This window comes from Danaus plexippus, assembly GCF_018135715.1.
Source record: "Danaus plexippus chromosome 29 unlocalized genomic scaffold, MEX_DaPlex mxdp_37, whole genome shotgun sequence".
Taxonomy (NCBI): domain Eukaryota; kingdom Metazoa; phylum Arthropoda; class Insecta; order Lepidoptera; family Nymphalidae; genus Danaus; species Danaus plexippus.
The window spans coordinates 817,898-840,095 of NW_026869858.1; the positions used below are offsets into that span (position 1 = coordinate 817,898).

General features: G+C 35.0%; 3 protein-coding genes across 4 annotated transcripts; 1 reads left to right on the forward strand and 2 right to left on the reverse strand.

Annotated features, from left to right (window-relative positions):
* Positions 1–892: 892 nt before the first annotated feature.
* On the reverse strand, positions 893–3,935 carry LOC116776904 (vesicle transport protein GOT1B). The gene is made up of 6 exons (XM_032670202.2): positions 3,777–3,935; positions 2,657–2,748; positions 1,919–2,097; positions 1,388–1,469; positions 1,208–1,246; positions 893–994 (listed from the first exon to the last, which is right to left on the reverse strand). The coding sequence occupies exons 1-6, from the start codon at positions 3,799–3,801 to the stop codon at positions 980–982; spliced, it is 432 nt and encodes a 143-aa protein (XP_032526093.1). The 5' UTR covers positions 3,802–3,935; the 3' UTR covers positions 893–979.
* Positions 3,936–4,150: 215 nt separating this feature from the next.
* LOC116776782 (interleukin enhancer-binding factor 2 homolog) lies at positions 4,151–9,896 on the forward strand. Its single transcript, XM_061529241.1, has 9 exons — positions 4,151–4,517; positions 5,309–5,437; positions 6,223–6,354; positions 7,206–7,361; positions 7,748–7,840; positions 8,541–8,683; positions 8,854–8,994; positions 9,212–9,405; positions 9,788–9,896. Exons 1-9 carry the CDS (start codon positions 4,344–4,346, stop codon positions 9,820–9,822), a joined length of 1,197 nt encoding a protein of 398 aa, XP_061385225.1. The 5' UTR covers positions 4,151–4,343; the 3' UTR covers positions 9,823–9,896.
* A 1,103-nt stretch (positions 9,897–10,999) lies between these two features.
* LOC116776825 (acyl-CoA Delta(11) desaturase-like) lies at positions 11,000–18,439 on the reverse strand. Of its 2 annotated transcripts, XM_032670074.2 has the most exons (6): positions 18,421–18,439; positions 15,750–15,843; positions 15,194–15,389; positions 14,495–14,669; positions 12,935–13,096; positions 11,000–11,757 (listed from the first exon to the last, which is right to left on the reverse strand). In XM_032670074.2, the coding sequence occupies exons 3-6, from the start codon at positions 15,381–15,383 to the stop codon at positions 11,310–11,312; spliced, it is 975 nt and encodes a 324-aa protein (XP_032525965.2). In that variant the 5' UTR covers positions 15,384–15,389; positions 15,750–15,843; positions 18,421–18,439; the 3' UTR covers positions 11,000–11,309. The 2 variants fall into 2 exon arrangements, with proteins under 2 accessions (XP_032525965.2, XP_061385226.1); XM_061529242.1 differs by lacking the exon at positions 18,421–18,439 and having other exon boundaries at positions 15,750–15,880.
* Between the last annotated feature and the right edge of the window lie 3,759 nt (positions 18,440–22,198).

The following is a 22,198-nucleotide window of genomic DNA, read 5'->3' on the forward strand; positions in this document are numbered from 1 at the left end:
GAAAGAGAGTAAGGATTTGAAGTCAATGGTCCGGGGATATCGGGAGGAAGATCATGGAGAGGACAGTTGAGGGCTGAAAAAAAATGACATCTGGGGATCCTTAATCAAGACCGCGCTCACAGAGAGAGCAGACTTCTGTACTTCTATATTTTCGTTGAAAATATACGTCATTCAGAATGTGTCAACTGTAGGTAAACGTCATGAGAATTTAGTAGGGATTATAAAAAATCATAATGTATTTTATTATATTACACTCCTTCGTGTCTTCTCCACACAGTTCACAAGATTATACCTAATTCATCCAACAAATAAAAACGTTGACATTGGCAGAATATGCCACGATTCCTATGCGAGTGCAGCCACAACAACGCCACTAACTAAGAGAGAGAGAGAGAAACCAAGGCATAAAAAAACTCATAGTTTAAATTAACATATATTAGTGGACTTTAATCTTCTTTTTTTATTTAGCAAATATCTCTTAAAAATATATAAACTTTTTAATAAGTACAAAAAAAAAGGTTATATTCAACCTCCATGGCGGGTTTGTTGAGCAGAAAAATATATTTGTTAAAAATGAACCCCTCTTGAGTCTGAAACGAATTTTCAATCCTCTGTATCTCACACCACAGATGTATATATATATATATATATTCATATAGATTATTTTGGGCGGAACACAAATTTTCTTTTATTTTTATTTATAATCTATTAAAGATAAAAAAAGTCTGTACAGATAATATATAAATAAATGTACAGATAATATATAAATAAATATAGTGTATTTAGACTAAATTTAGTAAATCATTTTATTTAATAATCAGACGTGATATTTATCTTAGTGATTTCTTACATGACAAAATCAAAACCTTTGTTAGTTGTTAATTAAAAATATTTTTTATTTTCATTTGTACAGCCGTTACATTGTTTGAAAAAGAATTAGATCGAAAATATTTAAGGAATTTCTTCGCCCAATGTCTTCTTATAAAGCACCTGCCTGTAGGAAAATATTAAAGAGATCAAGATAAAAAAAAAAAAATCCATCAAATCTGAGCTACCGAATCTGTGGTCGCTTAGTCTGAAGTGGTCTCAGACAGTTCATGATGATAACAATCAAAAATCTTTATAAATAATAAGTATTTTATTAAATTATAACAAAATAATACTTAAAAACTATTAAAGAGTCCTTTCACAACACTTCACGTCATACCATGTTGCGGCCATTGTCCCCGGCTATCCGATCAACTATCTGAGAATAAAGAACCATACATCAGTTTATCAGATACACTTTTACAGCCTGTACAAAGGCCAGATATCTTAAAAAATTTATACAACATTGTAAGTCGTTTCAAATATCTGGTGACAAATTTTATATAATTTAATAACTCACCCCCCTTATTATCGGTAAATTCAACAATGAACCCAGAACAGGCACCATCCTGAGGAAGTTGACAGCGGCCGGCAGGAAGCCTCTGTAATAATAAGGTTCTGTAGTTATAAATAGATGGACAAACATATCTATATATTTTATATCTATATTTGTCTATGCTATGTCCTGATAATTACCAGTACTAACAATAAAGTGATTCTTGGGTGCAACGGAAATTTAAATGTCATTTTTTCTACTCCAAATCTTGGACAAAGGCTATATATATATATATATATATTAGTACATATGTATCTGTGTCAATAACTACAGAGTAAATAATTTTAAAATAACTCATAGTTTTAATACAGAATTAGTTCTTTGTACGTATAAATTATTTTAATTAAATATTTAGTGAACGGGTCTCGCTCAAAATTTGATTATAGCACAACAAGCTGCTCATGTTGGTAATATTTTTATTGCCTACATTCTATCCATTCTTGTGTACTGTGTAAATAATTGTGAGAACTCCATCAAAATCTGTCCGTCACCAACCTGAACAGTAATAGGAATCCATACATTTCCGCTATCATTCCTATCATGGGCCAACCCAGCAACACTATACTGATGCCACCAAAAAATGCTACGGATGCCTTCACTTTGTGCCGTTGGAAGAAGAAAAAAAATGTCCTCTGTAGACCGATCACACAGGCCAGGCCGCTGATAAACAGAATCTGGAAAATAGACAAAGAGGATTTATAGTCTCTGAGAACGTTTCAAAACAAAAACTTATATATATATATATATATATGAATCTTGCATTCCATAGTTATTTCGGTTTGAATTTTAGTACTAACTAACTAGTTGAAGGGAATTTTGTTTTATATATGTTGGGTGTAAGTTATTCTTGATAGTTACTTAATAATAAGATATGAAGCATAATGTAGGTAGATCACTCTATTATATTGCTGAGCAAATGCCTCTTCTCACATGGAGAAGGTTAGAGCATTAATCACCACGCTCGCTCAAGGCGGATCGGCGATTTGAAACTTATAATTTGAATTTATAAGTCCAGGTTTCCTCACGATGTTTTCCTTCACCGTCTGTCAGTGGTGTCTGAATACTCTTAGTAAGAACATATGACTCGGAAAAGATCACATTGGTACTTGCCAGGTTTCGAACCCGTTCCCTCGCGTGTGAGAGACGGGCCAGTATATTAGCTTCCGTAATTCAATCTTGATACTAAGCAAAATATACTACGAATTTAATAGTCACGTAAATTAAAATACTCACATTACCGATCGCTAGCAGACCCTTATCAAACAGCAGTAAGACACCGAGGAAAAGGAATGTCATGCCGAACCCAGCCAGGCCGACTCCAATTTCTATAACATAGTTTTATTAGTACCTGATCAGTTATAGCAGGAACAGTATTTGTTACAAACTACTCCACATTTAAACCAGCTCGTCTCCCATGAACGTACTTCCCTACTTAAGACATTTAATACACTCATCGTTACAGGAACATGGAACTATCCATATAGCTTTGACTTAAAGTCGCTCGTATGCAGATATAAGAATGCAAAGTACCGAGAATTTGAATATACTTGTACGGCCAAAGCCACCTCGGTCCAACTAAGTTCCCAATGATCGGTAAAGAAATAAAAGTATGAAGCAAAATTAACTTAACATTTCATTTCTAGCAATAAGTCCGCACTTGTCTCGCATCTATACCTAGAATTATATGCCAGGTATCTTCTATGAAAAATTTCGTATTACACTGGTTGTGTCAAAAATATGCGATATTATATTAAGGTAGATTTAAATTTTTATATTAATACATATATTGATGTACTGTACCAGACAGACATCTACACGAAAATAAATTTATTTACCAAATTAAAAGTATGCAAAATAATATTAAATTACAGATATGTATGTTAATTATAATTAATTATGAATAAATAAGTTTTTATATTATAGAAAAATATTATTCAAAGTAAGAAAATTTTATTATAAATATCTATTACCTACAAACACAGTAACCAATGTCTTGCATTATTTAAATGTATTTAAAATTTTAATAGAAAATTTGTTTTAATAAATGTAGTTTTATGCACGATTCCTTTGAATAGGTTAAGCTTTTGTATGTTACGTACAATAAATGTGCTAAGAAAAGCAAAAAGTTTATCCTGGTGTAGTGTAGTTGCATCATTGGAGATGAGCTCTCGTGGTATGTTTTGTGTATATACAGACAATTTAGTCATTTAAATTGTTTATCACATACAACTGACATAATTCAAATCAATGAATTAATCTCAAATCGCCCCCTAATTGATAAATTAAGTGTTTCGTCGAATTATTTATGAAATTTTTTAAGTAATTCTAAATGTCTATCAATAAATTAACTTACTTTGTGTGTCTGTTATTTCAATCATTTTGAAGATATATTATTATAAACAAGATATTTGTAGTTTATTTAGATAAAAACATTTGTAAATACCAATTAAACAAACTTATAACCACACCACGTCATTTTCGCTATCGCATATTAAAACTGTCAGCCGCCAGGAATCAGGATATGAATTTTTGGAATGTCAATGTGTTGTTAAATGATTACAGCTTAGTAAATTTTGGTTAGTTTTATTTTTGAAAAAAAATATTGAAAAGATATTAAATGATAGAATGTTTAACTAAAATTTTTTTATTTTTTTTTGTGAAATACACATTCCGATAAATGTACATTTCGTTATCTGTTAAATATTTTTAGTCTTTCCACCGAAAAGTCAAAACATTATCGATTTCTAGCATGGCGTCCTGACAATTAGCAAATATCGTTAAATAATAGCGGAAATTACCACGTTTTTCTGATCGAATGCATTCAAAAAGTTTCTGCGAACGCTTTATTTTTTCGTTTACTCTAATTAGTCTTAAGCTAAGATAACGGGTGGTACAAAAACACTTAAAGTGTGTGTAAAGTATGGTGCGTGGTGCCAGCAGAGGCGGACGTGGTATGCCGGGGAGAGCTGGAATGGGCCGCCCGCCCTTTAATAGACCTCGCGTTTTAATGCTGAGGCCGCCCTTCGACTTGATCCTAGCTGAACCATCCTTCCCCAGATGCAAACCAGCGCCTGACGACTCAGCGTTAACACAAGTAAGTTGTTACTTTTATTTGAGTGGAAATCTTTGATTGTAGGCCATTTGCTTTTTTGTGTTGTTGTATACAAATATTATCTTTCATGAAAATAAACGCATTTTTGTACCAAAAGTTCTCATCTGTAATTGTTAAATGAATATTTCTTAAGCACACATATATTAAATTAAATATTAATGCAGTTATGTAAATAACTGCGCTTACTTCTTAAGTAATTCTTTCCCGTTCTATGAATTTTAAAGATTAATTGAATTTAAGACCTACTTTCACTGAAATTTCTCGATAAAAATATTTATACTAATAAATAAAACTGGAGTGTCCGTTTGTAGTTCCTAATTTTCAGCTTTTTAATATTTATAAATATTCCTAAAAATACGAAATTTCGTTTCCGTTTCGTATTCAATTTTAAAAATTATTGACTGTCTGTTTGTTTGTTCCATGTTATCTCTTTTACGTCTAGACCGATTTTGACGACAATTTCACTTGATAGTTAATATTATAAGGAGTAACTAGGCTTACTTATAATTGATTTAAAAATGAAGTTCTCGATTAAACTTTAACTTTGTTAAGCTATTACTCTTTCATGTAACGGGCATTTTGTTTGCATACATTTTTTTTAATGGAAATATTAACCGAGATCTAGTTTAACATGCAGGTTTTGATGAAGGAATTACAGAAATCTAATAAAATATTACTTGAACAGCCAAAAAAAGGTTTTAATTCAGGAAACCGGAGGCAATTACTAGTATATATAAGAGTATTAATGTTTCAATAATGTTCATGTTCACCAGGCTCTCCTGAAGAGGCATGCTGAGTTATGTCCGACACCAGCAGAACAGTCTGCTGTACTCAGTCTTGTCACCAAACTGCAGACAGTATTGGATAACCTGGTTGTAGCTCCCGGGGACTTCGCAGCATGTGTAAGTGATGAATTTTCTTTTAAAATTTTGTTAGTTAGAGAGAGGAGCCTGGACGGTTGAGGTGAGGGTTTAACGCGCGTTAGATAAGGGTCCCTTAAACCTGCACCCAGGTCGCAAGTCCCAAGTACTGTTGAAGCTCCTCTCCCTGCATCATGATGGACCCGGCACCTGCATGGTGAATACATGGAATGATGAGATGTTTCATCTCTATAAAGGACTATTAAATATATTAAATTAAAATATACAATGCATTCACACAACGAGGATTCGAACTTGCAGCTATCTTATATGTCATTTCAGTTGCTTTGTGAACTAAGCCGTTATGGCCTCACTGATGTCAGTAGATTAATCATTAATATATTTTATCAGAGGGTCACAGATTGGAATCTGCTTGTATGTAAAATAAAAGCCAGTGTTACCCAAAGTAGGGTAGTAACAACCCCTCGTGGGCACTGCAGGCCCAAAGGACGGTAAGAGACCCAGAACATAATGGCGGTGTTGTGTAGATGCTGGGGGGTGATTTGTAATTAGATTTAGCCTAGATAAGTTGTAGTGGTTTTCAGTAACTGAAGAAATGGGGGGTGGGGGGGTGGGTAAAAAATAATTTCTTCTCAAAGTGAGCGATAGACAGATGTGTTTGGGAATCACTGGTGTAGGCCGATGGGTATTCTGAGTTAATTCACTAACTCTATGTAGTAAATTAAGTCTCTCTTGAGCCTTGAACGAGCCTTTTTATTTGATACTCTATTGCTTTGACATAAAGTATATTTCTGACTGTCCCACAGCAATTGGAGGAGGTGAGACAAGTCGGCTCATACAAGAAGGGGACGATGATGGCCGGCAAGAACTTGGCTGATATAGTTGTCATAATGAAAACACTACCCACCAAGGAAGCTGTAGAGGGCTTGTCTAATAAGGTATGTCCCACTGATTGTATATATTATATCGATGTTTGTTGCCGTCTAACACAAAAACTATTTTACCGATTTTGATGAAACTTTGCAGTAGCGTAGCTCATACATCAGAATAAGACACGAGTTATAATTTATCCCGGAATTCGGTCTAATTTCCGCGGGAATGTTATAACAGTTGTATATAGTTGTAGTCACGTCACACAGTCGATAGATGTCGCTGACGGGTGGGTGAAATCATCCCTGCTTCAAATTCTCAAGTCCACACGAACGACGTCGCCGGCTAAAACTAGTATAAAAAGATATAATTTTTTTTAATATTTCATTGAAATATTAAATTCTACAAAAATATAAAAGCGACATCTGTATCAGTATATAAAAATATGAGTCTCTTAATTTAAATAAAACCAATATTATTCGGATTACACAACGCGTAATTTATTAGATGTGAAAGACTAGATACTGCCGCCGTTTCGGTTACTCCGCAGCAGCCGTGATCTCGTCAGCCCGTTAAAAATAATAACTTAATTTAAATTAATACCCGCAAAAGTATTATTAATGTTTGAGAAAGTATGATGGAAATTGGTCTTTTTTTTTTTTCGAAAATATTCTCTTACCCCGCCCCAAATCTCCGTGCACGCCCCTGGACGAGATGTCTCTTGATTTCGTTGTCGGAATATCAGAACATATAAAACGTCTCGTAATATTAAATCATCATTACTCGGTTCTCTGCCAATGTTCACATGTATTAGTTATCAGAATTCATTGACGCAAGCAGGATCCGCACCTGTGACCACCAGAATATCACGTTTGAAGACATAATGCGTGAGTCATTAAATGCAGGTCCTAAATTCCAGGTGATGGAAGAATTGAACAAGCTAATGAGGGCCGAGGGCCTCGGGAACGTGACGAGCACCTGCCACGAGAGGGGCTTCACTGTCAGTACAGGGGCTGCAGGTGTTAGAGGCCTGGTCACAACGCTACACCAGAATCTGAGGAAGCTGGAGCCAGATGTAAGTCTAGTTGGCAGCTGTTCCGGGAATGCACGACCTGGATTGTACCAATCCACAAGAATCCCTCACTTAGGCTTATTTAATGATTTAATTTAAATATTTAATACATATATATATATATATATATAGATATATATAATCATTAGTGATACATGTGACTGTCTTTGAAAAAACTTAGAATCTCAACTGTAAGTTTTTAGTTAGTCAGTGCGAACACTTAGTAATTATAACTAACTGTTTAAGCACATAACAATATAAGTGTACTCTAGGATTATTTTTTTTGATTTTTTCGTTACACATAGCTGACAGTTATAACCGCTTTTGCATTATTTAAGCTAAGGACCACATTAGAGTCAACTTGAATCTGGAATCTGGAAAATTTCCAGGTGCACCTGGATTATAAGATTATAAGCAGTCACCTGGCGGCCATACGACACAGCAGGTGGTTCGAAGAAAACGCCCATCATTCTTCCATAAAGGTAGCAGAAGTCAAGGGATCCAATCGCTCCCAGGATCTCATTGAGCCTTTTTTTGATTATTAATCCCTTATTTAAATCCAGATTTTACACGGATATAGCTTTGTAACCCAAAAACCACGAACACGGGATATAAGAATCCCACGAGTCTTTCACACCACTTCAGCCCTTGTCACGATGGCACAATAACTAAATAAACTAACCGCTGGAACGCTCCGTTACAGAGCAGTATCTAGTAACACTATATTGAATTCTCAATATTTATGTCTAGCTAAGGCAGCGTTCAAGTATTATGTAACGTTTGGGGGGGGGGGTGAGGGGGGGTCTCGTAAAACGTTACGATGGGTTACGGGGCTGGGAGGGGGTCTATCTTATAACACGGGAATTAAAACTCCCAAACTGGCAACAATTTTCATTAAAGTTACGTAAAATCCCTCGTTTGTAAAAACTAATACGTAACATTTTACGAGTTTAGGATAAAATTGATCACTTGACTGTTACGTAACGTTTAGAGAAGGGATGGGGGTACAGAAAAACAAGAGGGGGATGGGGGGTCGAAAATTGCGTTACATAATACCTGTACGCTCCCTAAGTATCAAGACTGAATTACGGAACCTAATATAATGATGAACTACCGACATATATATATATATAGGCTATTTGTATAATATAAGCTTCTTAGAATCTCTAACTTATTTTCCAGGTGTTGATCAGACTTCTGCGGGATATGTGCGCGCGTCATGCAGGTCTCGAGCCCCTCTCTCCGTGGATGATAGATCTCCTCGCTCACCACTGCATCATGAACAATCCGGCTAGACAGGCGCTCCCTATAAATGTGGCCTTTCGGTAATGTGTGCGCCATTTACTGCATACATGAAAAATCGGAGAGTTAAATTAAAATTTGTTCAGTATATAATGCACAGACGAGTAACAAACATACATACAGTCAAACTCACTCATCAATAATATTATATTCATAAAGAAATTTTTTATGTATAAAGTTTTTGTCCTTCCAGGCGCGCTCTCTCCTTACTGGCTGGGGGTCTGTTCCTGCCAGGATGTGCTGGCCTCCCGGACCCATGTGAGGCGGCCCACTCCAGAGCTCACACAGCGCTGGACCTAGCAGCCCAGGACCACGCTGCGGCCACAGCACAGACGTGAGGAAAAACAAAAATAATAGTTTACGAGATGACTACACTAAAGATACAACAGACTAACACACAAGCCAAACACTTAGCTGAGAGATGCTATAGCTACATAAAAAGTTATTATATATATATATGTATATATATGTGTGTGTGTGTGTGTGTGTGTGTGTGTAGTTTTCGAGTTATAATGTGACGTATAGGCTCTAAAATTCTATTTTTCCTCCAGGCTGTTGCGAGTTGTGGCCCGAGGGGGTCATCGTTACGTGCTGGGGCTGCAAGCGTTCGAGGGTGGTAAGGATATCAGTACTGAGATCACCGTCTGGGATGGAGTGGTGGTGTCACCACTGGCGCCCGCCTACCACGACACCCCTGAACCCATGGATACCGACGACAAGGCCGACGGGAGCTCGTTCTGTGATGGTACGGGGGTTTCCTTAGCGTTATACACAAAATCATTACTATATCACATTATATATATATACATATGTAAGTTTGTCCAGATGTTTGTTTCTCTGTAATGTATAAAGAATACTTAACCGATATTAATGAAACTCTTCAGTAATGTAGGTTTCACATCGGAATAAGATTAACTTGTACATAACGATATCACGTGATAGATAATGTGGACACAATCCCCAGGTTCACTTGCAAGGATTGGCCGGCAAACGTTAATTCATATATACATACATACACACACACACATATATATATATATATATATGTGTGTATAATATATTTCTTTTGTTATATTGTCATTTAATTTTCTAGTTGCGATAATAAACGATTTTAATTTCACCCACAGACGAGGAAGGCGTCCAGGACGGTGTTGCCGCTTGACACACAAATAAATATATAATGTAAAGATTATTGCCAGTTTTATTTAAAAATAAAAATTATTATGGTGTTTTTAATATTTTTTCTTATTTGAAAATGATTTATATCTGTTTGATGCTCGGTATACTATATATATTTTAGAATTATAAACACACAGCTCTATGACTACTACAAGTTTAGAGTTTTTAAAAACGTAGCGGTAATAGTTTTTAATAAATCTTCATTGAGAGGAAACCTCTCAGCAATCCATGGATTCACCGTGCGGACGCCAGGTCCATGGTTACAGGGAAAGGAGCTTCAACAGACCCTGGGACTTGCGACCCAGGTGTAGGTTTAAGTTGCCCCTATCTATAGCACGTTACACTCACCTCCACCGTCCAAGCTCCTCTCTCCACTTAAATTATAGTACTCACGTATTATCGACTGACAAACGGGAAACGCTTCGTGTGTAGTGCGCTATACAAACTAGTGCTAAGCATATTGTATACAGCTTGCGAGAGCAGACAAAGCACTTGTTGTATGCACGAGCCATTAATGTGAAATCATTGCCAGGATTGCTTCACACGAGTGGAAATTACCGTTTTAAATTAAGTTTAGTGTATAATATAGACATTTTCCATCTGTCAGAATAAAAAGCTGACACATATATATATATATATATATATATGTGTGTGTGTGTGTGTGTGTGTGTGTAGAGGGATACCTTAAAGACAGAAATCACAAAATTTTTGTTGTGCGACACAAACTTTTTTCGCGCCATTGGTATGGGTATGGGTAAAGAGCTTAACATATATTAATTTCGTGATCGTAAGTCACAGAGAACTCGAAAAAAATATATAATATTTATATTTTTCAATGTGATTTTTTATTCCATAATTTATTTAAAAATATATATATGTATGATATACTCTGTAACCTAACGCCCTGCGTTGGTATCTCGTCTTGATTAGCTTCGGAGATAGATCGCGTTCAGTGATCATAAGAGATATTTTGATCTCTATCCCAAGATCAAAACGGAAGTAGGCAGCAAAAGGTACATAAACAGAGTTTTAAAATCACGTCAGTATAGAACCGAGTCGATTACAATTCGCGGGCTGACTCGTCATACGTATCCGGTATCCGGGGGAACCGGATACGTTCGGAAAACAGATGCTTACCAGTAAGAATAAATACAAACGCATGTGGGAATAAAATATTAGTTTTATTTTAATAAATAATCGATAAAGTCTTAGATCTCATTACATAAAGGAAAAAATATACGAGAAAAATTATTTACAGCAAATACTTTTATAGATTTCATGCGAGTGAACGTGCAACAAATAAGCCTTTAAAATGTTATGCGCGAAACATGTTTGCATATGTGTTGATTCGTTCAGAAATCTGAAATACTTGACAATGTATTGGTTTACACAAAAATATAGGAACTAGATGAAAAATACAAAATAATTATTGAGATAGGATAGCTAACACCCTGTACAGTTGAAGACAAATTATTCTGTCTTGCTGAAGCCCCAGGAGTTCGTTCCGTCCCCGGTCCTCTTCGACCTCGACCTGATCAAATCATCCGGGATAGTTTTTCGATCGTAGGCCCATCCGAGCCAAGCGAAGAAGTCAATGAACTTTGTGGTGAGATTTAGGTAATTGTTCCCCAACTCCGCTGTTCTATAATCCCATGGGAACACGTGGTGGTAATTGTGGAATCCCTCACCAAAACTGACGAACGACACGAACAGGTTCTGCGATGGTTTTATGTGCTCTTCGTAGGGCTTGTTGCCGAACATGTGTGCAGCACTGTTCACAAGGAATGTGCCGTTCAGATTAAGTATGTACCTCAGGACTGTGAGGTGCCACGCGGTCCAGAAGGTCTCCCCAAAGAAATACATTGGTATGAATGTGGGTAGGACGAAGGTCAATGTACCTATGAACGGTACTGCGTACCTGAAAGAAGGATATTGATCAGGTCTCGGCTAGATCACCCATTACCGTTGGAATAACTTTAATAAAGATTATATGCGGAATTTATTTTTTATCGAAAAGATATGTTAATTTTCTCTTTATATATACTTAAATTCTTGTTATAGGAGATCAAAAAAATTTCGAATAAACATTACATAACAATTTTACAACCCCATAAAATACACCAAAGTCTTATATATAAAGTAAATTGATATATTGCAATTTTATTAACTGTTTGCCATTTCTCATTTATTTTAAAGAGAAATAAATATAATAATATCTTCAGAAAGGAGTGAGCCATCACACCGACAAATAGTATATATCTGAATAGAAAATACTTTTTTTGTATTAAATAACATAAAATGATATTTTAAATAAGAAGTTTATTTTGTTTAATAACCCAAGATATTGGAGAGGGACGCTCAAGTCACGGCCATTTTAATTTAAGACGGACCAAATATTAACTTACTTTCTGAGATCAAATTAAACAAACTTGTCCCCTTACCATCAGTGTAATGATAGTTCAATGTGTTTAGTCCAAGTTATGCATCGTTACTTACATACGAAGCGTTTCCCGTCTCTAATTCAACAATCCACGTCAATAAAATAAGAAGTGACATTAATAGTCCGACTAAATAAATGAGATCTTTATTTGAAAATATTGCTTATGGCTCATGATTCTTTCAATAAACTAAACTATATATAAGATCCTGACTAACTTTACCAATATATCAGGGTAACACCGTAATATACAGATAAAATAAGATTAGAATGTCTGTTTGTTATGTGAAAAATGCTCTCACTGACTGTGTATTATATTAAAATTATTAAGTGAAACTTCTTATGTGAACTCGTTAAACGTTTAAGTTTAATTAACGAAAGGGAATGCGTGACAATAGATTGTGACTTGGAAGTCATGTTAATGAAGTTAGTCTTAAAGCAACACAATTTTTTTTTTTAAATCAATTTCTACCTTCCTGTTCACACTCCAACATACAAAGTTTCACTTCTTCCGAAAGTCGAGACTCTATGCACGCAAATTTTTGTTTGCCATTTTGTTTATTCAGACTGACTTTGAAACGGCTGGCCTGATTTTGACGAGACTTCAGCGAGCTAAAGTTATATGCAGTTTTGACGGTATATACGTTCAGTAACTCACTTTTTCTGGAACGTAAGCACGGGGTTGTCATATATATCCGACATGTCGATTAATTTCTCCCTCCTCCTGACTTCCTCGTGTCGTTTCACCAGCAACCAGCCGACGTGGGAATAGAAGAAGCCTCTGGTCGCGTTGTGGGGATCCGCATCCGTGTCACTGTATCTTGACGTTTAAAAAAACGATAGTTATAGTTTGCATAACATTAGTTTTGAACTCAAAAACGTTTAAATGATATCTTAGTATATCGAGTATTCATTTAAATGAAACTAATTTTAAACTAAGCACATACTCCCGACGTTTCTGAAAGCTGATATTTTCAATTTTCATCTCAGAACCAGTTAAATAACCAGTTATTTTTTGGAGTCGGTAAAAAATTTGAAAACAGAAAGATCTATGTTGTTTAAAATTTAAAAAAATAAATGTCTTCATAATGAAAACATGGACGATGTAGATAAAAAGTCATTTTACATTATGCATTATTATTATATTCTTCTTTTTATAGCTGGTAACATTTAACATGTACGTAAAAATATGTTAATGATTCATTATTACTATCTTTATTAACAATTGCTCATCATATAAATGACTTATAAGAGGTTTAAAGAATTACTCAGATAATTAAGGCATATTAAAATTTAGTGCCTTTACGCTTAGCACAAGTATACATACGAAATTTTTCCTGACGAAGATTTTTGAGTGAAAAACTGTTAACGCCTAGTACGGAGTTTGACGATGCAAACTCGTGCTAAGCTTACAGGCAAAAAATAAACATTTTTGATAATTAAGCTCATGAAAAAAGGTTGTCACATTACTTATTGATATTGTTTTATGTTTTGTTTAGTTGATTGTAATATAGATGTATATTTTATCGTCTGGAGTAACGTAGAAAGATTCTCATCATTGCATGGATTCACCGTGCGGATGTCGGTGCAGGGAGAGGAGCGTTGCATGGAGAGCAGCTTCAACAGTGCCTGGGACATGCGACCCAGGGGTAGGTTTAGGGGGCCCCTATCTAACGCGCATTAAACGCTCACCTCCACCGTCCAAGCTCCTCTCTCTAACTAACAAAATGTTAAGCTAACCTACTAGGGCTGCCATCGAAGTACGTTCTGAGAATGAATTGATGTTAGTTCTGGACAGACCCATTCCAGAGAGTTGTAGAGAGATTTAGCTGTTATATATCTCGCTCCCACTTCCCATCCACGACGAACCTATTCCTAGTAATTTCGTTGGTGAGCTCATCATATTATTGACCTCGATTGAGGATGGTCTGGTCATGGTCTTTGGGGATGTTGATTTCCCAAGGAACCGTAAGCTCTATTTCCACAACTTGCTTTAAAATTCCGAATACAGAAATATGTCTGGTCTTAACGCCGACGCACTAATGTTCACTGTTTCTCATACATTAGTCTAATCCAATAATGATAGAGTAAGTCTTGACGTTTTATTTTATAGCCTTAGTGCCTTCTGACACAAAACCTATTGATCTTTTTATTGACTGAAGTTATTAATCTTAGAAGAGAATAGAAGTAGAATTTAGAAGAGAAGAATTCGTTATACCTGTGATGCAACCTATGCTTCTTGACCCAATCTATGACAGTGTTCTGGAAGGCTAGCGTGTTCATCAGCATCAGAATAATCTGAAGAGGCAGCTTAGCTTTATAGGCTCTGTGGGTCCACAGCCTGTGAGCTCCAGCCGTTACGCCAATAGCCGCCAACACGAATATTATAAAATCTACAAGAAGACCTTAACTTTATATTATTATCTAAAAGGAAAATATAATATAATCATATAACAGTAAAGCATGCCATAACTACCGTACGGAAAATATATAAATTCCAATTCAAGTAATTGCTTAAAGGCGCATTTTCATTGGTCGATAAATCGGTAGTTAGCCCGATTGTGGGGAGTACCCGCATGCGAGCTGACAACCAATGAAATCCACTGGTCGATAACTCGGTCGATTAAACGTGTGCGGGTGATATCCCGCTTTCCGGAATAACGGAATTCGCATGCGTTATAGAAATCACCCGCACCCCGTATGCGGGCTCTGACGACCAGTGAAAACGATAAACACTTTGCGGGCCCTATGGCATGCGTTACGGAAATCTCCCGCACCCCGAATGCGGGCCTTATCGACCAATGAAAATGCGCCCTCATTCTAGGAAAAAAACAAAAACTATCTACGAGTATTTTTTTTGGCTAATTTTAATCAAATTTTTTTCTATTTATTCAATGTGTTACGTAGTTATATTTACGAAATAGCAGTGTCTTCCAACTGGCGACTGTAACGCATAAGTAAGTTCCATACAACGCCGCCAGGTGTCCGTAGCTGAAGGTGAGGAGGTTGCTGTGTATGATCTCATACTTCCTGGGTGCGGCCTGCGGAGCAACCAGCTTCTCAAAGACATCATCACTCTTGGATTCCTCTGTCTCGTCGCAGGACATTGTTTGCTAAATATTGTAATTTTTTTTTTAATTTAATTACCACGGAATAAATTTCGTGCCATCAAAGCTATAAAGATATATATAGGTATCAAGGCAGAGGTTTACGTTCTATGAATTGAGGGTAGATAATATATATTTTTTGTCTATTTCATTTAATAAACAATCATTGATTGATTTTAGTAACCCAGAAAATATATTCATGTTTCTTAAAAGATAGATGTAGGCATTGGATATTGATTTATTTTACGTTGTACAAAACAATACCTCTCTCGTTATAATGAAAAAAAATTACTTCAATTATAACAAATCGATCATGGTGAAAATTCCGAAATTAACGATTTGTAATTTTTCAAAACGTCTACTTACACTGATATGTAAATATAGTTGCTAATAGTTCAGAATAAATGAGATTTGTATCGCTCAAATCTCGTCAACTTTATCCTAGCACAACCGCTTAGCACTGAAAGAAAAACAACACTCTTTAGACCATATATAATTATTAATAAAGGTCGTATTTAATATCTTTATAAACACTTCTTATATCTAACAAGATAGTTTTAGGGTTCCGTGGGATATAGAAAATATATATCGACTGAACCAATCACGTAATAGCAAACTTCAATGTTTAATCATGTAATTTAAAATTATTACAGTTTGAAAAGAAATAAAACTAAATTTGTTGAGATCTGACAGACTATATTATTGTTTTGTATGTCCTGTTGAAACGTGTTGGAATTTTTTTATAAAAAATAATACAATCTATGAAAATAATCATTATGTTGTAACTAATCGCGACATATCTCTAAATTTTTTTTAAACAATTCAACTTTTGACTTAGTTATGACATGTAAGATTTTCGCGTGTACACTTTTAAATGAAGCTGAGGTTTCCGGATAGTCCCGGGGCTTCGATTCTTCACATCAGCCGTGATCACGGGCAGGCGAGATGGACTTGATATGGCATAGCAGTATAATGTAAGAAATAAAAGATGAAAAGAATTACCAAAATCCAGGCGTAATCAGTTTTAATCTTGACTGAAAGCATTAATTGTAATATAAAGTTGAAATAAATATACATATAATAAGACAGTAAAAATCTAATGTCTGTACATTAAATATTTTTCCATAAAACTGATAGGAGGCAATTAAAGAAGAGTCGTAGAAAACAAACAAACGATTTTCGGAATATTTGTCTATCTGTCTGTCTGTCTGTCTGGTACGTTATAACTTCAAAACTACTCAACGGATTTGAACGCGGTTTTCACAGTTGGATTACATATAATTAGGAGCATTGTCAAAACTTTGTGTCATCAAAATCGGTTTAGGGAAAAAGAAGGTATGGTCAATTTTAAGTTTGATATATATATGGTTATGCGAATAGCGACCAACACGCGGGCGGAGCCGCGGGCAACAGCTAGCTATGAATATTGTACGTAGAAAACGTTATGTTACGTATTTTATAAAACTTTTATATAAATTTGCTTAAAATATTAATGTTACAAATATTATGTAGTATTTTAATCTAATTGAACCTGAAGTTTGAAGCGAGCACTTCGAATTACAATAAAAATAAAATGATCGTCCGTTACTTTTCATCAATAAAAAGTAATGCTCTTTAATACTATATTTACACTCTCGCCTTGTACCTCGTCTTGTGCTTCGTCTCGTATCGCAGCTCGCACCTACGGACGCGAGTGCTGCGAGGCACGAGACAAAACGCGAGGAGAGCCGCGAGCTACTATTTACACTCTCACCTTGTGCTTCAGCCCGTGCCTCGTTCCGCGACTCGTACGCGAGTAAATCTACTATAAGTGACAATCTTTCAAGTCTAACTAGAAGTCTATTAGGCATATACACACAAACAAAAAAAATGCTAAAATCATTAGTAAGTAATGATAATGCATATAACATTTGTGTTTAAACCTAGTGCTTAGGTAATATTACAATAAAAATTGTTGCGGAGATCATAGGTCGTGATTGTAATGACTGTGAGCTGATTGCTATTGCATCTATGTGAGATTGATTAGTCACAATAAACTGACTTCATTCGATGTAACAATGTTGTTAGCGACTTTTCGCGTATGATAGACTCGATAAACAGATGTCTGTATCGTTAGACTACACACGGAGCGTTAATAGTTATTCATACATCTCATATTACAGTATTGACGTAGGCGAATGTGAAACTACAAACGCTTCGTACCCTAAGTAGTGTAACCAAACTTTTACTAAGTACTATGACGATTGTATTGTAATTTTTAACTTGCTTCGTGTGTAATGATGAATAAAAACTACTTTAGAATATATTAAAACTAAGTATATTTAAAAACAAAGGACTAAACTCAGAGCGAAGTAAATTTAATTGGCGAAGTCAGTAAAATTAATGTATTACAAGTAATTTTCCATTTATTATTAATGATAGAGTATAATGAAGATTATAATCTGATGGAATATGTGGCGTCAGACATGCAGGAGTTAAGGGTCATTCGGCTTATACAATTAAGTTACCATCGTTGTCCTTACTACAAGTTTCAAACCTCGCGTACGTACGTACGGAGTTTTAATTCTTATTTTCTAGATGCTTGATATATATAAAGGTATTCTACAATTAAAACGATACTAATTTTTCCGGTTACTAAGCATTTTTTTATTATTTTATATCAACATAATCCCGACGTTTCGGTCCCTTTGCACTCTACAGCAACCGTGATCACGGACAGACGATATGAAAGTTTCCAGTCGGGATCCTGTATGTATATATAATGATAAAAAACGAGTAGTCTTTAAAAAATTTAGCTTAATTTAAACATGTACACCAGAACATCTTATAAACCATGCATGTTAAATATTTAATCGTAATTTAAGATAAGGAATAACCCATTTATTTATAGCTGACATGTCTATTTTAAAAAACATACCATGACGAGTCCATTAGAAAAGTTTAATAAAAAAAAACTCAATCCAATTGAGAACGTTTCTTTTTGAAGTCGATGAAAAAATCATTCGTGTAAAATTATAGCACAATAAGGTCAACTTACCGCCCGACCACCACAACCACGATGTAAAGAATTAACTACACCCAAACAAGACTCGTTTGTTTGATATTAAAATGGGATTTTTACCACCGATTACAGCAATGATAATATTTTATTCACCTAATAAAATAATCTATGTAATATTTTAATCAAAATGTCATTAAGCCATTAAAATGTTACCTAATCTAAACGGACGTGATGCTCTACAGTTAAATATAGTGTATACCTACTGTACAATATAAGTATATCAATGACAAGGTATTTCGTATCTGTAATAAACAAGGTAATAAAACTGTTTCAAAATAGCTTCGTATAATTTATAGCACGATCAATTAAACAAACATACAACAAAAATAATCAGCTGTTAAGAATTGTAATATTTGAACTTAGAGTTCCTTTTTTTTTTTTGTTCCAAGTAATTTTTTTTAATGCCATAACTATTCCCTGTATCTAACCTTCATTGTATCTAGCCTTCATGCTATACATATTTCATCGTCTGTACCACAAAATAATCAACTACCATTATAACAATTCCCGTGTAAATCTAAATGGTGTTTTAAGGGAATCAATATTAGACTTTCATTAAAAAAAACTGGTTTAGAGTAAAAAACATCAACATTTATAAACAAAAAACAAGCAACGTGTATAATATATTTTAGTTTTTTGTTCTAAAATTATAAAAACCGAATTGAAATCGGTCGGGCCATTTAAAGGTTATCCTTCCACAGACAGATACAAAGACATTGACGTCTTTATAAGCACACCAATATGAAGTGGAACTTGTCAAGTCTAGTGTGAGTTAATTCTAATAATGGCATTGGTGCGTAAGATCTAGATTTAATAAGGTATAGTGATGTCTACGGACTGGACCTCCTGAGATAGAAAAAGTATGTGTTCCACTTCAGAGTTTTTTTATGCTGAATCGGACAGACGAGCAGACGGCCTACCTGATGGAGTAACATAGTTTTGTGAATGCGTTGTCACCCTTGATTGGGGAAGAGGGAGAGGGAAGGTTAGGGTGGGAAAAGGAAAAAGGCACTGGCGCTCTCACTCATCGGAAGAAACACAGCCATTAAAGACTACTCCACGCCGATCTTCTGTAAGAGGGTGGTACTCCGGTCGAGCCAGTCCATGTTCGAGCTGCAGTAACTTGATCACAGCTAGGCTCCACCGACTTGAATTATTATTATTTTTTATCACAAATAGAGTTTTAGTTAGTTAATTTACCTTGATTTGTCTGAATTACAAGTTTTACGCCATTCTTGTGTTGGTCACAGCCAGAGACGAAACTACTCAGCATTCCGTGGGGTCATCGCACGGGCTCAGCGTCGATTGCTAAGAATGAGCTACTCGTTACTAATAGGGTCTTCGCTGCGCCTGAAGATTAGAAATCTTCCAAAATAAAGGTGAATCGTCTGCATACAGTGAAATTGTAGTCAAATCCATTGTTAGTTGGTCAGATGTATATGATGCAGAGATTTGTATAGAATATTTACCCGTTGCAATCCTTATTTGATCTCAAACAGGTCAAATATCACTGAGAAACTTTATTTGTAGGCCCTAGTTGTTATTTTTATTTTAATGGGTACTGTATGCGAATCTTATGCTTACCATAGGTTTGATTGCACACTACTTACGGTGCGTTAATAGTATTCCATTCATCAATTTCGCACATAATATTAACTTATTATTGAAAGAAAAACTGGTAACGCTACGTATAACGTCGAATGAACTTCTCAAAAAGATTTATAAAGTAAAAATTGTTCTTCAGTTCTAAGATATTTTTATTTTCATAAATTCCTTTATAATTCTTTGTAACATTAATTAATTTTTGACTTCTTGGAAGCTTATATATATCGATACAAAAAAAGTCTAGTTTAAGCCGAAACTTGGAATGCATTTTTAAGAGAATTGCTAGAAATGATGAACGTGGAATTTAACAGTCACAAGTTTATGTGGGAAAAGTGTACAAAGATACTATTTATATATAATGTATTCGAAATATATTGAATCATATAAAATAAACATCACACACACTATCACAACTCACGCACACATATAATACATCGATCCGTGAACATTCCTCAATGTGTGTGACGTCACTGAATGTTAAACATACTGACGTTTAATATCTACTACTGAACGTGAAATAATCAATTAATTATGTTCGACAAAAAGATATCTGTTAGAGTTAAATAGATCGAAGGTTTTGGGCACGTAACCAGAGGTGGATCGGAGAGTTAAGAGATATTAATACTAACTGGCCGCGTGGAGGGGAAGAGGAATTGACAATTATATACTAATGCGATGGACCGATGCAGTTGAGTGCCCTGAAATTCACAAGGAAGAAGATACAGGCCTTGACACGACGAAGGAGAGAATAAGACGAGAGTATAATAAAATCTTTTAATACATCATCACCTAACAATAGCTTTCGCAAAAGTCACATTATTTATACATTTCTGTTGCTTCTTTTTAGTTTTCTTGGACAGAATGTCATTTCCTGGATACAGGCCACAGCATTTTGTGGTTATGGAGAAAGTGCTCAATTTCTCCGCCACTTTGATATCGTTGTTTTGTTCCTTAAACTTGCTCGAACAGCATGATATAGCCGACACACATTCTGGATGAGACAGATTCCATCTCTTCTCGGCGTAACTCTTTTTCATTCTGCCATATATGTCGATGTGTTCGATCGTATTTAGAAAGCCGCATCTGTTGTATCTATCTTCTATGTTCTCTGTATATTCTGCTGGCCTATTTCCGCCATTTTTAGCCATTATTTAAAATTAACAGCGAATACACTAGATAATTTTGACAGCATCCGACATCTTTACGAAAGAGCGAATAAGTCATGTCTAATTCTGTGATGAAATAAATATTCTATTTTCAATATTAATTTAAAGATAATATTTTTTTAATCTGTGTTCTATTTAAGATTTATTCTTTTTGAAAAAATTGTAATGACGAAGCTCATTGATTGCGACTACATTTCTTTCGGATAGTCGAATGGGATATGTAGGGTAGGCCCAAGTCCCTATCCACTGCAAAATATTTCATATCTTTTATTTACCTTATTAATGAGAACGTACTCTACATTTAAAATTTAATATATATTATAAATTACGCTGAATATATAAGGCAGTCATCACAGTATTTTTTTTTTCTATGCCATAGATTCAGTCGCACTGGAATCGTGTAATATTCTGCCAATGTGAACGTTTTTATTCTATGTACGAATTATATAATATTGTTACGAACACTACGTGTAGGTGACACGAAGGAGTTTTTATTATAAATTATTTATCGCTTGTCATTGCGAACTGACAGGTGTCAGAAACGCATTCTCAGAGCGGCCGGAGTGAATCTTGCATGGAGGCTCAATTTAAAACATTGTTTATACTCTGCATAAATATGTGCTACTGTTTCATGTAACTCAAGCAACTTTGTCTGCGTCATTTATTATGAACAATGTTTTCATAGGAAATAAAACCGTCTCTGAACACTAGAGCGGTCTCATAGAAATACGCGCGTTAAGACTGCAGTTAGTTCATATTTAATGAAGATGTGTCCGTGTGTTTATGTTTAAGACGAGACCTGGACATCAAGGAAGGGAGACTTGTAATGTTTAATGGAAATAATATAAGAGTTCCGCCCTGATACAGATATGTACATGTGTACAACACACACACATATATATATATATATATAGGTGTGTGTGTGTTGTTATATATATATATATATATATGAGAAAACAAAAAATATCAAATGAACAAAACAA